The sequence below is a fragment of the Macrotis lagotis genome, chromosome 3 (assembly GCF_037893015.1).
Source record: "Macrotis lagotis isolate mMagLag1 chromosome 3, bilby.v1.9.chrom.fasta, whole genome shotgun sequence".
NCBI lineage: Eukaryota > Metazoa > Chordata > Mammalia > Peramelemorphia > Peramelidae > Macrotis > Macrotis lagotis.
Genome location: NC_133660.1, coordinates 231849515 through 231866908, shown reverse-complemented (window position 1 = coordinate 231866908; position 17394 = coordinate 231849515). Strand labels below are relative to the sequence as shown.

Sequence of the window (17394 nt, the reverse complement as noted above, 5' to 3'; positions counted from 1 at the left end):
ATCTTCCATGTGATTAATATTGCACAGAACCTTGTCCAAGCTACTGAGGATTAAAAGAAAATGCAAAACAATCCTTATACTCAGGTATCTTAAATTTTATTTGAGGAGAAGGGATAAAATATTTACATAAATAAATCCATACTAAGTTGAGGAGGTGCAGGTTTTAGAAAATTGATTTCTTACAACTAGTGAGCTATTAGCTGAGGAAAGCTTGAGATTCCAAGAAGCAGAGATGAGGTAGGGCATTTGAAGTCTCGAGGATGACCTGTGCACAAAGACACAGATGGGTATAGAATTCTGAGTTTGAGTAACAGGCAGTAGATCAGTTGGGCTAGAATACAGACTACATATCTGAGAGAGCAATAAAATAAATCTGAAGAGAGAAACTGGATTCAGATCCTACATGACTCTAAATATCAAGGTAAGTGATTGTTGTTTTGTCTTCAAGGGAATGAAGATTTCTTCAAGGTCTGAGTAAACAAGGCACATAATTAGCCATGTGCTTTAGGAAGAATATTTTTGTCGGTTTTAGAGGATAGTTTAGAGGAAGGAGATACTTTCACAATTATCCCAGTGAGAAGAGATGAAAACCTGAGTGATGGTGATGGTTGCTTCAGTGGACATAAGAGGATATGAGATAAAGGTTGTAGAAGCAGAAGAGGTAACACTTGACAGTTGACAGGTTGGCATGTGGAAGATGGAGAGAAGAGAAGAGACAGATCTCAGGATTGTAAACTAAACTTTTTGGAAGGGTAGTGGGATGCTCAATAGAAATAAGAACTTAAGTAGATAAATCATTTTAGAATGAAGGTTGAAGGGGCGGCTAGGTGGCGTAGTGGATAAAGCACAGGCCTTGGAGTCAGGAGTACCTGGGTTCAAATCCAGTCTCAGAAACTTAATAATTGCCTAGCTTTGTGGCCTTGTGCAAGCCACTTAACCCCATTTGCCTTGCAAAAACCTAAAAAACAAAGAATGGAGGTTGAAAGTTAGATGATTTCTATTTGGAAACTTCCATTTGAAAATGAGCATCTAGTAATAGAGGTCCAACCATTTGTGTTGTGTGACCTGGAGTTCAGGAAATGGATTTACTGACTTAGAATTTATTTGAATGAAGATGTTATGACAATGGAAGCTAATGAGTACATTGAGAAATTATAGAAAAATAGCAAGAGTCTAAGAGAACCTGTATCAACACGGATGATTAGGAGGTAGGACAGGGATAATAATTTGTTAAAGGTGACTGAGATGGAAAGCCAGACAGCTAGGAGGAATACCAATACCAAGACAGCCAGTGTCATGAAAAGTCATGAGGAAGAAGTGTCCAATGAGGACAGTGTTATATCACATCTTGCCAAGAGATCTAGAATCAATCAACAAGTAAGTACTTAATATTTTTAGCCACTTTCCTAAATGCTAATGATACAAATGAAAAATCCTTAACAATTCCTATGAATTTTAACCAAGATTATCAAAAACATTTTGATTTATAAAGCATTGATAACTTTGTGGAGGATAGTGCTACTGGAGTGATAGGTTCAGGCAACCCACTCAAAAATGCTGGAGGAGAGGAAGCGAACTCAACAAAGGTTTATTTATTTCCCCCAGACAACTGATAGAGAAAGTAAAGAGATGTAGTGTGACAAGTGGAAAGAATATTAGGATTAAGTGAATGATTTTAATTGGACAGATCTGAGAATATTTATAAGAAAAAGAAAAAAGTCAATGGGTAAATTAGCTCAAGGTAGTTATTTCCCAATGGGAGGCAGCTCGAGATTAAAATAAGCAGAATGGGATCAATGAATCAAGTAGAGGAATTGTTCTAGGAGAAATGGACTATATCTTTTTCAGAGATTGTAGCAAAAACAATAGAGGAAGTTATTAAGGAGGAAAGAAAAGGAATTGCAAAGAAAAAAGCCTTTCTTTTGTCATAAAAGTAGGTTTCAAAGTTCCCTCTTGCAAGGTATTGTAAAACTACCTTATCACTCTAACAATTTTAATTTATTTAAGGCATTCTTTTGTTTTTATGATAAAAAATTGAATCATATAACCGTAAATATGTTCTATAGACAGATTCTTATAGATAAAATGTATGTCAATAGTTCATATGATTTTTTTTACCAAATTGAGAAAACAAGAAAAATGAATTGGGAGAAATAAAATTATTTCTGGAAAAAGTAATATTAAAATGATTTCTATCATTTTGAATTTAAAAGCATTAACAGAAACAAATATTTCAAGACAGTCTGATCTTTAAAAGTAATGTAATGTTTTGTATAATTGTTCTTCTAGGTCTCCTGACTTCACTCTTCTTCAGTTGAATAATGTGTTTCCAAATTACTACAAAGATGTATTATTTTATCAATTCTTATGGTCCCTAAAATTATGACTACTTGTGATGATACCACAATTTGCTCAATTATTCTGAAATGGAAAGATATAATGGGTAAACAGGATATTTTTACAGCATGATGTTACTAGAAACAGTAGTATTTGCACGGGAAAACTTCCCTGGTTCTTCAGGTCAGCAATAGTGAAATGATAAGTTCTTTGTAGAAATGTCAAATTCTGTGAGTAAAGTACAGAGAGGAGACTGAAAATTGAGATTCTCCATTTCTCCTCCCTTGTGATGTTATAACACAAGGATTATCCTGGAGACCAGGACTGTCCTTCTAGTCAACTGGTGGATAACTTATCCGAGATGTAGAAAATGCTCCTATGAGAAGTGAAAGACTTTCTCTGCAGGGTATTTAATAACTTTGGGTAGCTAGCAGAATAGTATTTACACATTTGAATACAGTCTCCGCATATATATATATATATATATATATATGTATAAATATATATGAATGTTTCCAATGATGTGATTAAATAAACTTCTTCATTCTTGCAACCTTTTTTACAGCCTTACAATGGCAAAATTTGCAAATCACACAGTATGATTGGACCAGGGAAAGAATTGGTTGGCAACAAATATATTCATCTCTCTCCTATGCTTAGGGTTTCTGCTAAGTTGCATAGGAGTAAAAAATGAGAGTAACACAGTAGGATATCGTGTAGGTGGCTTGTGAATGTTTCCTGAATACATCAATAGACATATTCAAATCTTAGTTTTGTATTTTATTTTAATCTATTTTTTTCTTTTTTTCCTCATTTTCTTCTATTAGGATCTTGTTGTGAAATAGATGTCTGGCAAGAACTGCACTGCTGTGACTGAATTCATTATTTTGGGATTAACAGATGAGCCAAACCTTTGTGTCATTCTTCTTTTGATATTTTTAGGTTTTTATGTTGTCACCTTAATTAGTAACCTTAGTATAATCACATTGATCAAAAAAAGCTCCCAACTTCACACGCCAATGTACCTTTTTCTCAGCCATTTGGCATTTGTGGATATTGGGTCTTCCTCAACTGTCACACCTGTTATGCTCAAGAATTTTCTTGTGGACAAAACCATAATCCCTCTTGGAGGCTGTGTGGTCCAACTGTTCTTTGTAGCCTTCTTTGGGACAGCTGAGTGCTTTCTGCTGGCTGTGATGGCCTATGATCGGTATGTGGCAATCTGTAACCCCCTGCTTTATTCTGTCAACATGCCCCCTAGGATCTGTACTCTATTACTTATCTTCTCCTACCTGGGGGCTTGTATAAATGCTTGGATCTACACTTGTTGCTTATTGAGCCTGTCCTTCTGTGGGCCCAATAAAATTAATCACTTTTTCTGTGATTATTCACCACTTCTGAACCTTGCTACGTACCAAGATGATATTGTTGAAATTCTAACTTCTGCCTCTGCTGGATCTATAATTGTGATCTCAGTACTAATTGTCATACTCTCTTATGTCTCCATCCTCTTCTCTGTCTTGAAAATCAGCTCCACTGAGGGAAGATCCAAAGCTTTCTCGACTTGCACCTCCCATCTCGCCGCAGTCATTCTCTTCTATGGCACCCTTACATTCATTTATGTGATGCCCAACTCCAACTACTCAGCAGATGAGAATAAAGTAATATCAGTTTTCTACATGGTAATTATCCCCTTGTTGAACCCTCTTATCTATAGTCTAAGGAACAATGAAGTAAAAGGGGCCCTGAGAAAACTGATGAGGAGGAAACATACCTTTTCATGAATTCACCTTACGTAAATACTATGTCCCAGGTTTCAGGAATGGAAGGACATATTAAGACTTTCCTTTCCTTTAGAGATCTAATATTCTTCTGACGTGCTGTTTAAAATTATGTGATGCCAGCAACTAGGTTTTAGAAAAGATACACAGTATTTTTATTTTGATGTGTTAGATTTATGAATTTCAATGTTTATTGCAAAGGTCTGAAAAGTTCCACAATCATGGATATCCCCCCTCTGTAAGGGCATGTAAAAGTGTATTCTCTCTCCTTTTTGGGTTCCTGATCTTTGTAAAATCTTGCAACACTGATTTTACATGGATTTGTGGTAGTTATTGCTTCCATTTCAATTCTTATAGTCATTATGTATTATTTTCTTTGCTCTGCTATTATCATTATGTAGCAAATCATGTAAGTTTTTTTTCTGTTCCTGTTCTTTTTTTTTGTTCTTTCCTATGTTATACTCATATTCTGTTATGTTCATGTGCCACAATTTGTGTTTCCATTCCTCAGTCACTGACCATTAGCCTTGTTTCCAATTCCTTGCTACTATCAAAGTGGCACTCCTACTATTTGGGTTCAAGTAAGGATTTTCCTTTTTATCAATGCCCAGCTATATTTCAAAATGCACCTGAAAAAATATATTATTTTTTCCTGTGGAGTTGTTCTTCATGATGCATCAGAAGAGAGAGATACTAGAAAAAATTGAAAACATGGAAAACAAAAGAAATCAATAAAAATTCATTAAAAATTTAAAGCTTCTTCAACTTGAATATTTCTTCCTTGTTTAGTCCAATATAGCTACACTAAACTATTTTCCTTTTCCACACATGACAGTCCAACTTCTGTGTATTTTCATTGGTGTTCTCACAGATCTGATATACTTGATTTCCTGAGTGTTTCCTTGAGACAATTCCAATCCCACTTTGTGCAAGAAGCCTTTTGGACCTCTCAAGCAAATAGTAGTTTCCTCTTTAAGATGGCCTTCCATCTACTCTGCCTATAATTTATATATCCTTGCTTCTCTACTTGGTATCTCTCCCAATAGAATGTGAGCTGTTGGAAAACTGGGACTCTTTTTTATTCTGTAATCCAAGTTATAGCATAAAATATGACATATAATAACCCTGAACATCTATATCATCTCCCTATTTTTAATACTTTCTCAAAATTCGGAGACCAAACCTGAGCATGATATTCCCTATCTGATCTTATCAAGGGAGAAAGAAGCAAAATGGTCACCTTCCCAACTTTGAATTCTATGTTCTCTTAATTCAGTGTAAATTTTCCTTAGTCTTTCTTGTCATCATGATATACCCTGCAAAAGTGACCACTTTTCAGGTGCAGATATGTGATACAGTGGATAGAGCACTGGTGGGCCTAAGACACCTTATAATTAGCTAGCTATGTGATCTTGGACAAGTCACTTAACCCCATTGCCTTGAAAAAAACAAAAAAAAATGATTACTAAGGTTTAATGTTTTCACGCATCATTTTAACTATTAACTTTGATTATAATTCTGCATTGTTTATTTTGAGATATAATTCTACATTTTGCCCAAGATATCAATTTAGGAAATAATCACCTTGTACTATAATCTAATTATAATCATAGAATAATAAATATAAAAACTGAAAATGCCAGTTCCTCTTTCTCTCTTCATATTTTCCCTTTATATTAGTGTAGACATCATATGAATTCTTGAGGCACGTATACCAACTTTCATATACCAACTAATAAATCAGGGACCAAAGAACAAGTCTACTTCAATCAGTCGTCTGGATTCTTGGGGTAACCATTATTGATTGTGCTGTTTGAACTCCTGTCTCCAATTCAAAGTATTTTCCCAACATCAGTCTTAGTGCCAATTACAATCTCCCTGAAACCATCATCTGATGTAGTATCTGGTGTTCTGGAGTCATTTAACCACTCATCATCAATTAACTTTATAAAGGTATATTTACTGAGAAGAGGTAGCACAAACACAAATTAGTGCACCATTAGCATAGTCTCTCCTATACCATTCACTCCTTGAGAGAAGAGGCTCAATATGAAATCAGTTACAAAGCACTGACCCTTTCAACTTCACTTCCAAATGTAGTAATACACCTTCTCTTCCTTGTTTATAGTAGTGGAATTCATGATTGTGAAATCAAGGGTTCTGGTTTCTACTTAATGTTCTGCTCCAGTATCTAAACTTATGACCTTTTGTTCTTTGAACCATATGAAATTCATATGGTCTCCATCTTGCCTAAGATTTCTTCACCTAATAAGTCAGAATAGGCAAAACCTAGGCAGAAGCAACTGCAAGGCCTTTGTGCAAGGATTTGGGTCAACTTGGGTGGAAAGATGATGCCTGTGACTGTATTTGGAATGATTGAATTTTCCTGGCAGAAGACTTGGAGAAATAGCAACTGAATCTCTAATATAATCCCTAAAAACTGTCTAAAGCTATAAAGGAAGCAACTACACTGTCCTTTGGAGACAAAAAAAGTTTATCCTAGGCTTAACATGAGATAAGTTTTGTTACAGATGTTCCATGGGATTGGTGAGTGGAACCTCAGGTGAATTAATTAACATAGTTTTAGGAGCAATGTGATTATCATTCCAAGTCAGGAACGTGAGGATGTGGAGTGAGGTGTGGAGGAATAGACTATGAAAGTGTTTGGCAACTAATGTGTATATTATGTGAGTTACTTTACTGCATTAGGGAACACAGAGTAATGCTGCTAGCAAAAAAGGGCAATTCAGGAGCCTGCAATGCAGCAATCCGATAAGGTGGTATTTGTGACTGATCTCGCTGAGCTGTGAACCTCAAACCCACTTAAACCAGCCTTTTGATTCATTGTGGCTGATATGGAAATGTGTTTAATAGAATTGCACATGACTGTTGGGATGGAGAAAGCAAGTGATAGAGCAGATAAACTTGGAACACAAAACCTTCGAAAAATGAATGTTGAAAACTATATTTACATGTAATTAGAAAAAATAAAATACTATTAAGTGCAAAAAATCAAAAAAACAAGCTCTATGACCACCTAATTCAGCAAAATATCCTTCTCATGGATTACACCAATTTCTTAGAAAAAAGCCATCCATTGTCTATCACAAATCATCCCCTATTTGGTAATCAATTATAAATCACTCTTGTTTCTCCTCGACTAAGGGTGCCATTTTAACTGGATTTGTGGACCTGACAAGCATGTCTTTCTTTTCCATTTAGAGAACAATTTTGTTCTGACTCAAAATTCCTATATATTTCAGGGGAGGATTTTTGCATGTTGAGAATATGGTGGTAAGGTTCCTTTTTGTTTTTGCAAGGCAATGGGGTTAGGTGACTTGCCCAAGGTCACACAGCTAGGTAATTATTAATTGTCCAAGGCAGAATTTGAACTCTGATCCTCCTGACTCCAGGGCCAGTGCTCTATTCACTTCACCACCTAGCTGTCCCATAAGGTTGCTTTTGAAAAGGTCAGTCACCTGTGTGAGAAATATCTAGGGCTGACTAGACCTGATATGGAGGACCACCTGAGACACTTATTAGTGTATTTGTACATTGAAATTTGTAAACTGGGACAAAGTGTAACTTGGAGTATGATTTATTGCAATTGTTTGAATGGTGAGTTCAGAGTTGATTTTAAGAACTTTTGTAACCACATATGTTGTATGCTAGAAGTTCGATTTTTCTTTTTATAATTTGTGAAAAAAGCTAAAATGTGCTATGTTCTTACTCCTCAAGTCAAACCATAGTAAATATAATATAAGCTTCTTCCCAGTTTGCAATCACAATTAGTATCATATGTACTGGGAATGCTGCCTGCCACAAGATAACAATTAGGCTCTTCAGTCACTAAAAAAAAATTATTTCATCCTTAGACTAATTTTGAAAATATGCTCACTGTAGGCCTTCCTTCCATTTAATTGGAATATGTTTCTAAAACCCTAGAGGAAAATGTTGAATGCTTGCCAAGTCTGAGTCTCCCCTCTTGTCCAATACTGAATCTATTCAGACAGTTCATAATCTTGGTGATACATTCCCTGGCCCATTAACACCCCTAAGCCTTAGGGGCCTGTTGTACAAGAAGATTTTGATGAGAAATAATGCAACAAGAAAATATGTTCTTTAGTTAGGCAAGAACAATTCAGTCTCAAATTGCATTAAAAATACATATCCTAAGGACAAGACTGATCTTTGAACTAACATATTTGTAGAAGCCATAAGAGAAGGAATAGTGGGGACCTGAAGAAGCATGCTCCTCATGTGGAATAACCTTGAGGAAGTGCCACGTACCTTCTCTTCGTCTGTATTCACTCTGTCTCCTGGGTTCCCTGTACCACACTTTTGTTAAAAAGAAAGTTTGAAGTTGGGCTTTGTATTCATTTTTAAGTGCTACAAAGAGAAGGAAACAAGCATTTTATTAATCACCTATTATGTAACATGTGGTAAACACTGTCCAAGGGAGATAATTAGATCTTTGCAAATGAAGGCATAACATAGCTATTGCTACTGTGTCCATTTCCAGATGAAGAAGCTGAGGCAGACAGAAGTTAAATGACGTTCTTAAGGGTCCATAACTAATAAATTTCTGAGACTGGTTTTCAACTTGCCTTTCTGACTCCAAATCCAGCACTGTACACACTATCCCAGGCAGCTACCTAGACTTTAAATGTACATTTTGAATTTTACCAAAGGCCTTTGTTTAGAGGGCACTTGTTGCTGAATGTTTGGAAATGAACAAGATAGACTCAGCACCTAGGCATCACTTGCAGTTAGACCCTGGAACTAAGGTGTCTGGACACCCATCATAACCAAGGGATAGTATAGCAATAGTAAAGATTCGGGTTACTAGTTATCTTCTAAGATTAGAGTTTGAAAAACACTACTTAAGAAATGCGAATTGCAGATACAACAAAGCTACATGGAATAGTTTTATATTTTCATATATAATCTTAATGTGTGACCTTTTGTTATAAAATCTGTAATTTTGAGATTTCATTTAGACCTTATAATTATTTTTTTTCTTGAAATACTGACAATTTCAAGGAATAGTTCCCCTACATGAAGCCTTGGGAAAATCACTACCTCTCATGGGAAATCATTTCTCTTTTGGAAAGAACTGCTTGTTCTAATGTTAAGGTAAAGACTGTCTCTGAAATATTTACTTATAGTACCGGGTTCTATTCTCTGGAACCTTCCACATGAAAGTTATTCCAGTACTTGAAGAAAACTATCAAGTCCCTTCTAAATCATATCTTTTCTAGAGTGCATATCCCTAATTACTTGAACCAATCATCTTATGGAAGGATTTTCATTCCTTCTTATGAGTCCAGCCAATTTTACTAGTCATTCTAGCATTTCAGGATGCTAGTATTCATCGTAATAGGTGAGGTCTAGTGGTGAACATACATCAAATGTGTTTTGATCAGTCAACTATCCACATGACTATCAACTCCCTCTATCCTGACTCCAAGCCTAATGTAGGGAATCCCAGTTTCAATTTCTCATCCTCAGATGGAGGGATGAATCACTCCTGGTTTGAGTCACTGGAACACACGGCTATGTATCTCCAGTTATGAAGTAAACAAAAATGTGAAGTAGCTTGTCAAAGAAGGGTTGTATGAGTAAAGTCAAATAATTCAGCTGGGCTGCCATAGAGAGTCAAGGATTAGGATTCTTAATCTATTTCTTTCTGGCCTTATTGTTCTAATGTAAACTCTGAGAATCTTTTCCAGAGACAACTATCCTCCTACCAATGGCTTCTCCATTTTAGAAGAGTCTTAGCTAAGCATTGGTAGAGTGAGAAAGGTCATGTGCCCTGCTGTACAAGTTTGCCAAATTATTCAGCAGATAAAAATGATTATTGGGTTCATATTAGTCTAAGGATGAAATCAGATTCATGCTTTTACCCCTGTTTGGGAAGTTATAGAATAAAAATCTAGATGAACCTTTTAGGAAATCTCAGAGATACAAGGCAGGAAGATACTGATATTTTCCAATTGCCTATATTTTCTGTAATTTTTAGTAATGTATCACTTCTTATTAATTTATATATTATTATTTTAGTAACTTATCTACTCTCATTCTCAATTATGAAGCATATATGAACCAGGAAATACTGTGATAAACCATACTTTTAGCCGACACCATTTCTAATTCGTAGAAGTATATATTAGATAAGTCAAAAATACTTTTAAATTAATATATATTTTCCCAAATGGTGAGAGATAATTGAAGACCAGGAAAATCACTTATATCATTTCTGGCATGTGGAAGAGAAACAATTCCCAGTCAAAATTCTCAGGCTGCTCCCTTGACCAAAATGGATAAATCTCTATTTGCTGTTCAAATGCCACCCCATCCATAACCATAACAGTTCCAGCCTCTCTTGAATGAATTATACAATGTGATCAGACTCATCCTCTCACATGTGCACATCTTGCTTCTCACCAAATTTTTCTAGCGGAAAAAGAAAGGAGAAAAAGAAGATGATCCTGCCTCTTTAAAGCAAAGTCCCTCTAAAGTCAGTGGATCAAAACCAAATTGAGTAACCTTTGGTGAGGTGGCTGCTGCAAATACAAAATATTTTCAGTTCAAATTGATCCTTTTTTAATCCACAGTGATGATGGAAGCATCAAATAGATTTTATAGACTACTATATATGTAGTGGTATGAGAATAGAATACCACATGCTGAAGGGACTACTTCCTAAATGATATTCAGGTTTTTGATGAAAATACCTTGAAGAAGTTTAGATCAAGGAGAGATATTTTCAAAACTGTTCTGATGTCCACATGGAATGGAGAAGTTTCTTAGAACTCTCAGAACTGGGTTGTATTTTAAAAGAGTATTGACCTGTTGTAATCAATTGAAGTGGAAAAATTATTAATTAAAGTACAAAGCTAATTGGAATAAATAAATTTGAGAAAGCAAGATCAGATGATAGTTTATATAACTGAAATGATTTTCAGAGTTCTGGCTTCTGGGATACTTTAAAAATGTTTAATTTAATATTTCCCATTAAATGATAATAGAACCAAAATTAATCAGATTGAAGTAATGAGAACCAATTTTCATACCTATTGAACTTTGTCACAATCAATGACAGTTGTCACATGTTGATTTTTGAGAGCTTTCATAGTAGCTTATACTTATTGGTTTGGTCATATGGCTATACAATTACTTCTTTTTTAAAAAAAATTCTAGATGGACATAGGCAAAGAAATAATAAAGGAAGCCCTCTGAGAATTTAGGGAACTTCTCAAATAAATCAACTCTGTTTAAGCAATTGTATCAGTCTCAGTGGATTTCAAATGGCATTTTGATGATGTCAACTGTACTTCTTAAGGCACTCAAGGGTTTATATCCCAAATGCTACAGAGCTTAACATAAATATTTCCTCACTAATGCATAACTAGTTCCTTGATATCTTAAATCATCAACTACTTGTATCAATAGACACCATTGCATTCTTGGTTTTACTCTAAAAATGCCCAACTCATGTCAGCGGGGCTCATCTATTACTCTTAATTTGCCAAACTTCGAGGGATTTCAGTTTTACATAGGGCTTGAATCACCCTAACACTCTGCCTTAAAGAGTAAGATTCATTCCTGATCTGGGCCTTCATTTACCTGGTCCCTTGTTGCACCATATAAAATTAAAGATTTTCAAGTGAGTTGTATGCATGAAACATTATTAAAACATGCTAGTACATAAATTATGATCTACCCTATCATATCATACATCCTGAAACATCACTACAAACAGTAAGTATATGATCCTACATGATTAGATAACAATACCTTAATTAAAGGAAGCTCTTTCTATACCAATAGGTATATTTCTTTCATATATCACTTTTTTCCATGTCTCAGATTGAGGCTTTAGCTGTAGGAATTTCAGTAAAACATTCCTTAGTTGATGTATAAGAAAGAGAATTGAACTTGAAACCAGCAGAACTGGGTTTGAATTCCATATCTTAGTTTTACTGACTATGACTGTGATTATGAGTAAGAGATTTTACCTCTGTGATACTCAATTACTTCATCTACAAAATGAGAATAACCATATTTTCCCCTAAAAATTGTGGGAAGTAATTTGTGAAATTTAAATTGGGGTTTTTAGCTATTTGAATTTTTCTTATATGCATATTATGATTATGTTACCAATTGAAATGAAACAAAGTTTTCAAATGAAAGTTGGTGCCCTCTATTTGACTAATTTTTTTCTATGGACAATATGCACAAAGCCTTGTCCAAGGCACTGAAGAGTGAAAGAAAACACAAAAGAGACCTTAATCTTAGGGAGTTAAAAATTCTATTTTTGAGGAAGGGATAAAATATTGACATAAATAAGTCGATATGAGATACGTTTGAGGTGGGAAAGAGCATTGGAAAATAGATTTATTGAACTGGTAAGCCATTAGCTGAAGGAAGCTTGAAATGCTAAGGAGCAGAGATGAGTTAGGGCATTTGGAGCGTGGATGACCTTTTCTGAGAAAGAGAAGGGGATTAAGTTTTGATTCTGGGAAACAAAGAGTAGACCAGTTAGGCTAGAATACAGAATACATATCTGAGAGTACAATGAAATAAATCTGAAGAAAGAAAATGGATTTAGATCTTGCAAGACTTTAAATAACAAGGTAAGTGGTTATTTTGTCTTCAAGGAAATAAAGATTTTGTTCAAAACCTGAGTAAAGAAGTGAAATGATTAGACATGTGCTTTGGGAAGAGTATTTTTGTAGGGTTTTAGAGGATAGTTTAAGAGGAAGAAAAGACTGAACTTAAAATTTAAAAACTCTTACAACAGGTGAGAAGAGAAGAAAACCTGAGAGAAGGCAATGGCTATTTCAGGGGACATGAAAGGATATGACATATATGTTGTAGAAGTAGACGTAGTCATATTTGGCAGCTGAATGGTTAGGAAATGCAAGATGGAGAAAATAGTAAATACTGATTTCAGGACTGTAAATTAGGTTTCTTGGAAGGTTATTGGGACTTTCAACAGAAATAAAGCTTTAATAGGAAATTCATTTTAGATTGAAGGTTGAGGGTAAGATGTGTTCTCTTTGAAATTTGGTAAATTTGAAATGAGTTGGGGATGTTTAGTGACCAACATAAAATTATTAGAGATGTGAGAACTAGAGTTCAGGGCTGAATTTACAGATTTAGGATTGATTTGGAGGGAGGTGCTATGGCAGTGGAAGATAGTGAAAACAATGAGAAGGTATAAAAACCAGGAAGGGTCTGCCTGGGGAAACATGTATGGTCTGGAAGTAGCACAGGGATAAGGATCAGCCAAAGGAGCTTGAGAAAGAAAGGTCAGATACATAGGAGAAATACTACAACCAGGAGAACCTGCATCAGGAAAAGTCATGAACAAAAAGTATTCAATAAGAGCAGGTGACTTCCTGTGTCTTGTCCTGCAATGGGACCAAGAGTCAATCAATCATCAAGCAAAGAATAAGCACAGACTTTTTAATCAAATTCCCAGGTACTAATGATCCAAATCAAAAAAAAAATATCTCTAACAAGCTTGACCATCTATAATTGTATGAAGACTGCCAAAACATTATGATTTGGAAAATATTGGTAACTTTGCAGAGAAAAATGCTACTGGAAATCTGGGGACAGAAACTCCCTTTCTATGCTTTATCATGTGTGTATGGAGGAGAGAAAGGGGAATCCACAAAGGCAGGTCCCCCCCAATAGCTGATAGGAAAAGAGAAGAGATTGCGAGATCTGGGTGCATTTATAGGAAGAAGGGGGAAACCTAAAGGTAAAAAGATTCATAATTTAGGGTAGTTTATTTTCAAAAGGAAAAATTAAGATTAAAATAGGAAGGATGGGATCAATGGATCAAGTTATGAAATTGGGCCAGGAGAAAAGGACTATCTCTTTTATAGAGATTGTTGCAAAAATAGTAGAGCAAGTCATTAAGGAATAATGAATTGTAGAAGAGAAAACAAAAAGTATCTCACAGAAACAACCTGTCTTTTGTGATAAAAAAAAAAGTAGGTTGCAAAGTCCTATTTGCAAATAAGGTATTGAAAAATTACTTCATGACTCTACAAATTTTACTTTATTTAAGGCATTCATTTTTGTTGTGGTCATAAATGCCAAAAATGAGTGTTACAGTCAGTGTTACTTCTGAAATAAATAGTAGCTAATATTTTGTAACATTTTTACTGGATTGAGAAGAGAACAAAATTGAGTTTAGCAATGGGAGTGATAAAAGTATTTTAGGAAAAAAAAGTAATATTCAAGATAATTTCTCTTGTTTTGAAATTAACAAGTATTAGCAAATGCAAGAATTTCTATTTAGTTTGATCTTTAAAAAATGTATTACTCAAATAGATAGATAGATAGATAGATAGATAGATAGAGAAAGAGAGATAGAGAAAGAGAGAGAGAGAGAGAGAGAGAGAGAGAGAGAGAGAGAGAGAGAGAGAGAGAGAGAGAGAGAGAGAGAGAAGACAGATAAACACATATACTTGCTTTTTTTTCCTTTTGGACATTTTGAAAATATTTGGATATTGTTTCTTTCCTCATTCACGCCTATTACTACCCAGTTAGCTATTTCTCTTGCCTTTCACTGTGGAAGTCCTCACTTATAAGAAATATGTATCATCAAGAAAAACAAATGAACAGATTCTCCGTATCTGAGCATTCATGCCTCATTCTATACCAAGAAGTGGTAGAAAATATTTCTTCATCAGGTTTATGACTACATGATTTGTCAATATTTAGGTCCAGGGGCTGAAGTCTTTCAAAATGGTTTCCCATTTTGGGATTATTATTTTTCATATAAATTGTTATTCTAGATCTACTGTGTTCATTCTGCATCAGTTAATGGAAGCATTTCCATATAACTCCAAAGTAGTGTTATTCATCACTTCCTATGGTCCATAAAATTGTCACTAATTGAGGATACAACACTTTGCTCAGTTGTTCTGCATTTGAAGACTACAAGAGGTAAACAGGGTATTGTTACAGCAGGCTGAGGCAGGATTTTCAATTGTTTTCCCCCAGAAATAGCAGTATTTCCATAAAAAATTACCCCCAGTCTTTCAGGCTAGCGATATCAGGCTTAATGATAGTTCTTGGCAGAAATGCCAAGTATTATGAGCAAAGTTCAATGAGGAGACTTAGAACTAAGAGTCTCCATTGCTCCTCTTCTGAGATTTTATAACATGAATCATTTTGGAAAGCAGGAATTTCCTTAAAGTCAATTGGTGGATACCATCTTCAATTATGGAAAATGAGAGATGAAGGAATACAGAAGAGACTCTATTTCTTTAGATGATATTAAAAATAACGGTGGCTAGTTGACAGAACAGTATACACACATTTAGATGTTGTCTCTACATATGTTTAAAAAGGGAACCAATGATGTCATTAAACAATGCACTATGGGGTGGCTAGGTTGCACAGTAGCTAGAGCACTGGCCCTGGAGTCAGAAGTACCTGAGTTCAACTCCAGCCTCAGACACTTAATAATTACCTAGCTGTGTGACCTTGGGCAAGTCACTTAACCCCACTGCCTTGCAAAAAAAAAACCCAATCCTCCACACTTTTTTTTGTTTTTTGCAAGGCAAATGGGTTTAAGTGACTTGCCCAAGGCCACACAGCTAAGTAATTATTAAGTGTCTGAGACCGGAGTTGAATCCAGGAACTCCTGACTCCAGGGCTGGTTCTTTACCCACTGCGCCACCTAGCTGCCCCAATCTTCCACACTCTTGCAACCTTTTTCACATTCTTAAAAATGGCAAAATTGGCAAATATACAGTATGCTTGGACGAGGGAAAAAATTTAGTGGCAACAGATATATTCATTTCTCCTTTGTATATAGGCACCATGCCATGATGCAAATGAACAAAGAATGAAAGTAATGCAGTATGATAGTCATATAATAGGTAGCCCAGTTATGAATATATACCAATAAACATAACCAAATATTTGTTCTGTATTTTATTTTAATATCATTTTCTTCTGTCTCATAGGCTGTTTCCAAGTCAGATGTCTGGAAACAACTGCACTGTTGTGACCGAATTCATTCTTTTGGGGTTAACAGATGACCCATCCCTGCGTGTCATCCTTTTTGTGATATTTTTTGGTTTCTATACTGTTACCTTAGTTGGTAATTTTAGTATAATCACATTGATCAGGAAAAGCTCCCAACTTCACACTCCAATGTATCTTTTTCTCAGCCACTTGGCATTTGTAGATTTTGGATTTTCCTCAACTGTCACACCTCTTACGCTCAAGAACTTTCTTGTGGACAAAACCATAATCCCTCTTGGAGGTTGTGTGACGCAACTGTTCTTTGTAGTCTTCTTTGGGACGACTGAGTGCTTTCTGCTGGCTGTGATGGCCTATGATCGGTATATGGCAATCTGTAACCCCCTACTTTATTCTGTCAACATGTCTCCTAGAATCTGTACTCTATTGCTTATCTTCTCCTACCTAGGGGGTTGTATAAATGCTTGGATCCATGCTCATTGCTTATCAATCCTGTCGTTCTGTGGATCCAATAAGATTAATCACTTTTTCTGTGATTATTCACCTGTTTTAAAACTTTCTCTATACCAAGATGATATTGTTGAAATTTTAACTTCTGCCTCTGCTGGGTCAATAATTGCAATCACAGTGCTAATTATCATAATCTCATATATAGCTATCCTCTTCTCTGTCCTAAAGATAAGCTCCACTGAAGGAAGATCCAAAACTTTCTCAACTTGCACTTCCCATCTTGCTGCAGTCACTCTCTACTATAGTACCATTACATTCATTTATGCTACACCCAAGTCCAGCTACTCAACAGATGAGAATAAAGTTGTGTCTGTTTTCTATATAGTAATCATTCCCCTGTTGAACCCTCTGATCTATAGTCTAAGGAACAATGAAGTAAAAGGAGCCCTGAGAAAACTGATGAGAAGGAAACATCCTTTTTCATGAATTCATCTCAAGTATACATATATATATATATATATACATATATATATGTGTATGTATGTATATGTATATATATATATATGTATATATAATGTCTCAGCTTTGGGGGAATTCAAGATAAAAATGAAACATTGCTTTCCTTTATTTTTTGGCAAGACAGTGGGGTTGAGTGACTTACTCAAGGTCACACAGCTGGGTAAATTATTAAGTGCATAATGTCAGATTTGACCTCAGGTCCTCCTGACTCCAGGGACAGTGCTCTATCCACTGCACCGACTAGACATCCCATTTCCTTTCCTTTGAGAACTAATATTCTTCTTACACA

The 17394-nt window shown here is 35.3% G+C and overlaps 2 protein-coding genes across 2 annotated transcripts; both read left to right on the top strand.

The window, feature by feature from the left end:
* The first annotated feature begins 3182 nt into the window (after nt 1-3182).
* Nucleotides 3183-4121, top strand: LOC141516470 (olfactory receptor 5P3-like). The gene has a single exon (XM_074227542.1). It carries the CDS (start codon nt 3183-3185, stop codon nt 4119-4121), a length of 939 nt encoding a protein of 312 aa, XP_074083643.1.
* Nucleotides 4122-16133: 12012 nt separating this feature from the next.
* On the top strand, nt 16134-17072 carry LOC141516469 (olfactory receptor 5P55-like). Its single transcript, XM_074227541.1, has one exon. It carries the CDS (start codon nt 16134-16136, stop codon nt 17070-17072), a length of 939 nt encoding a protein of 312 aa, XP_074083642.1.
* The last annotated feature ends 322 nt before the right edge of the window (nt 17073-17394 follow it).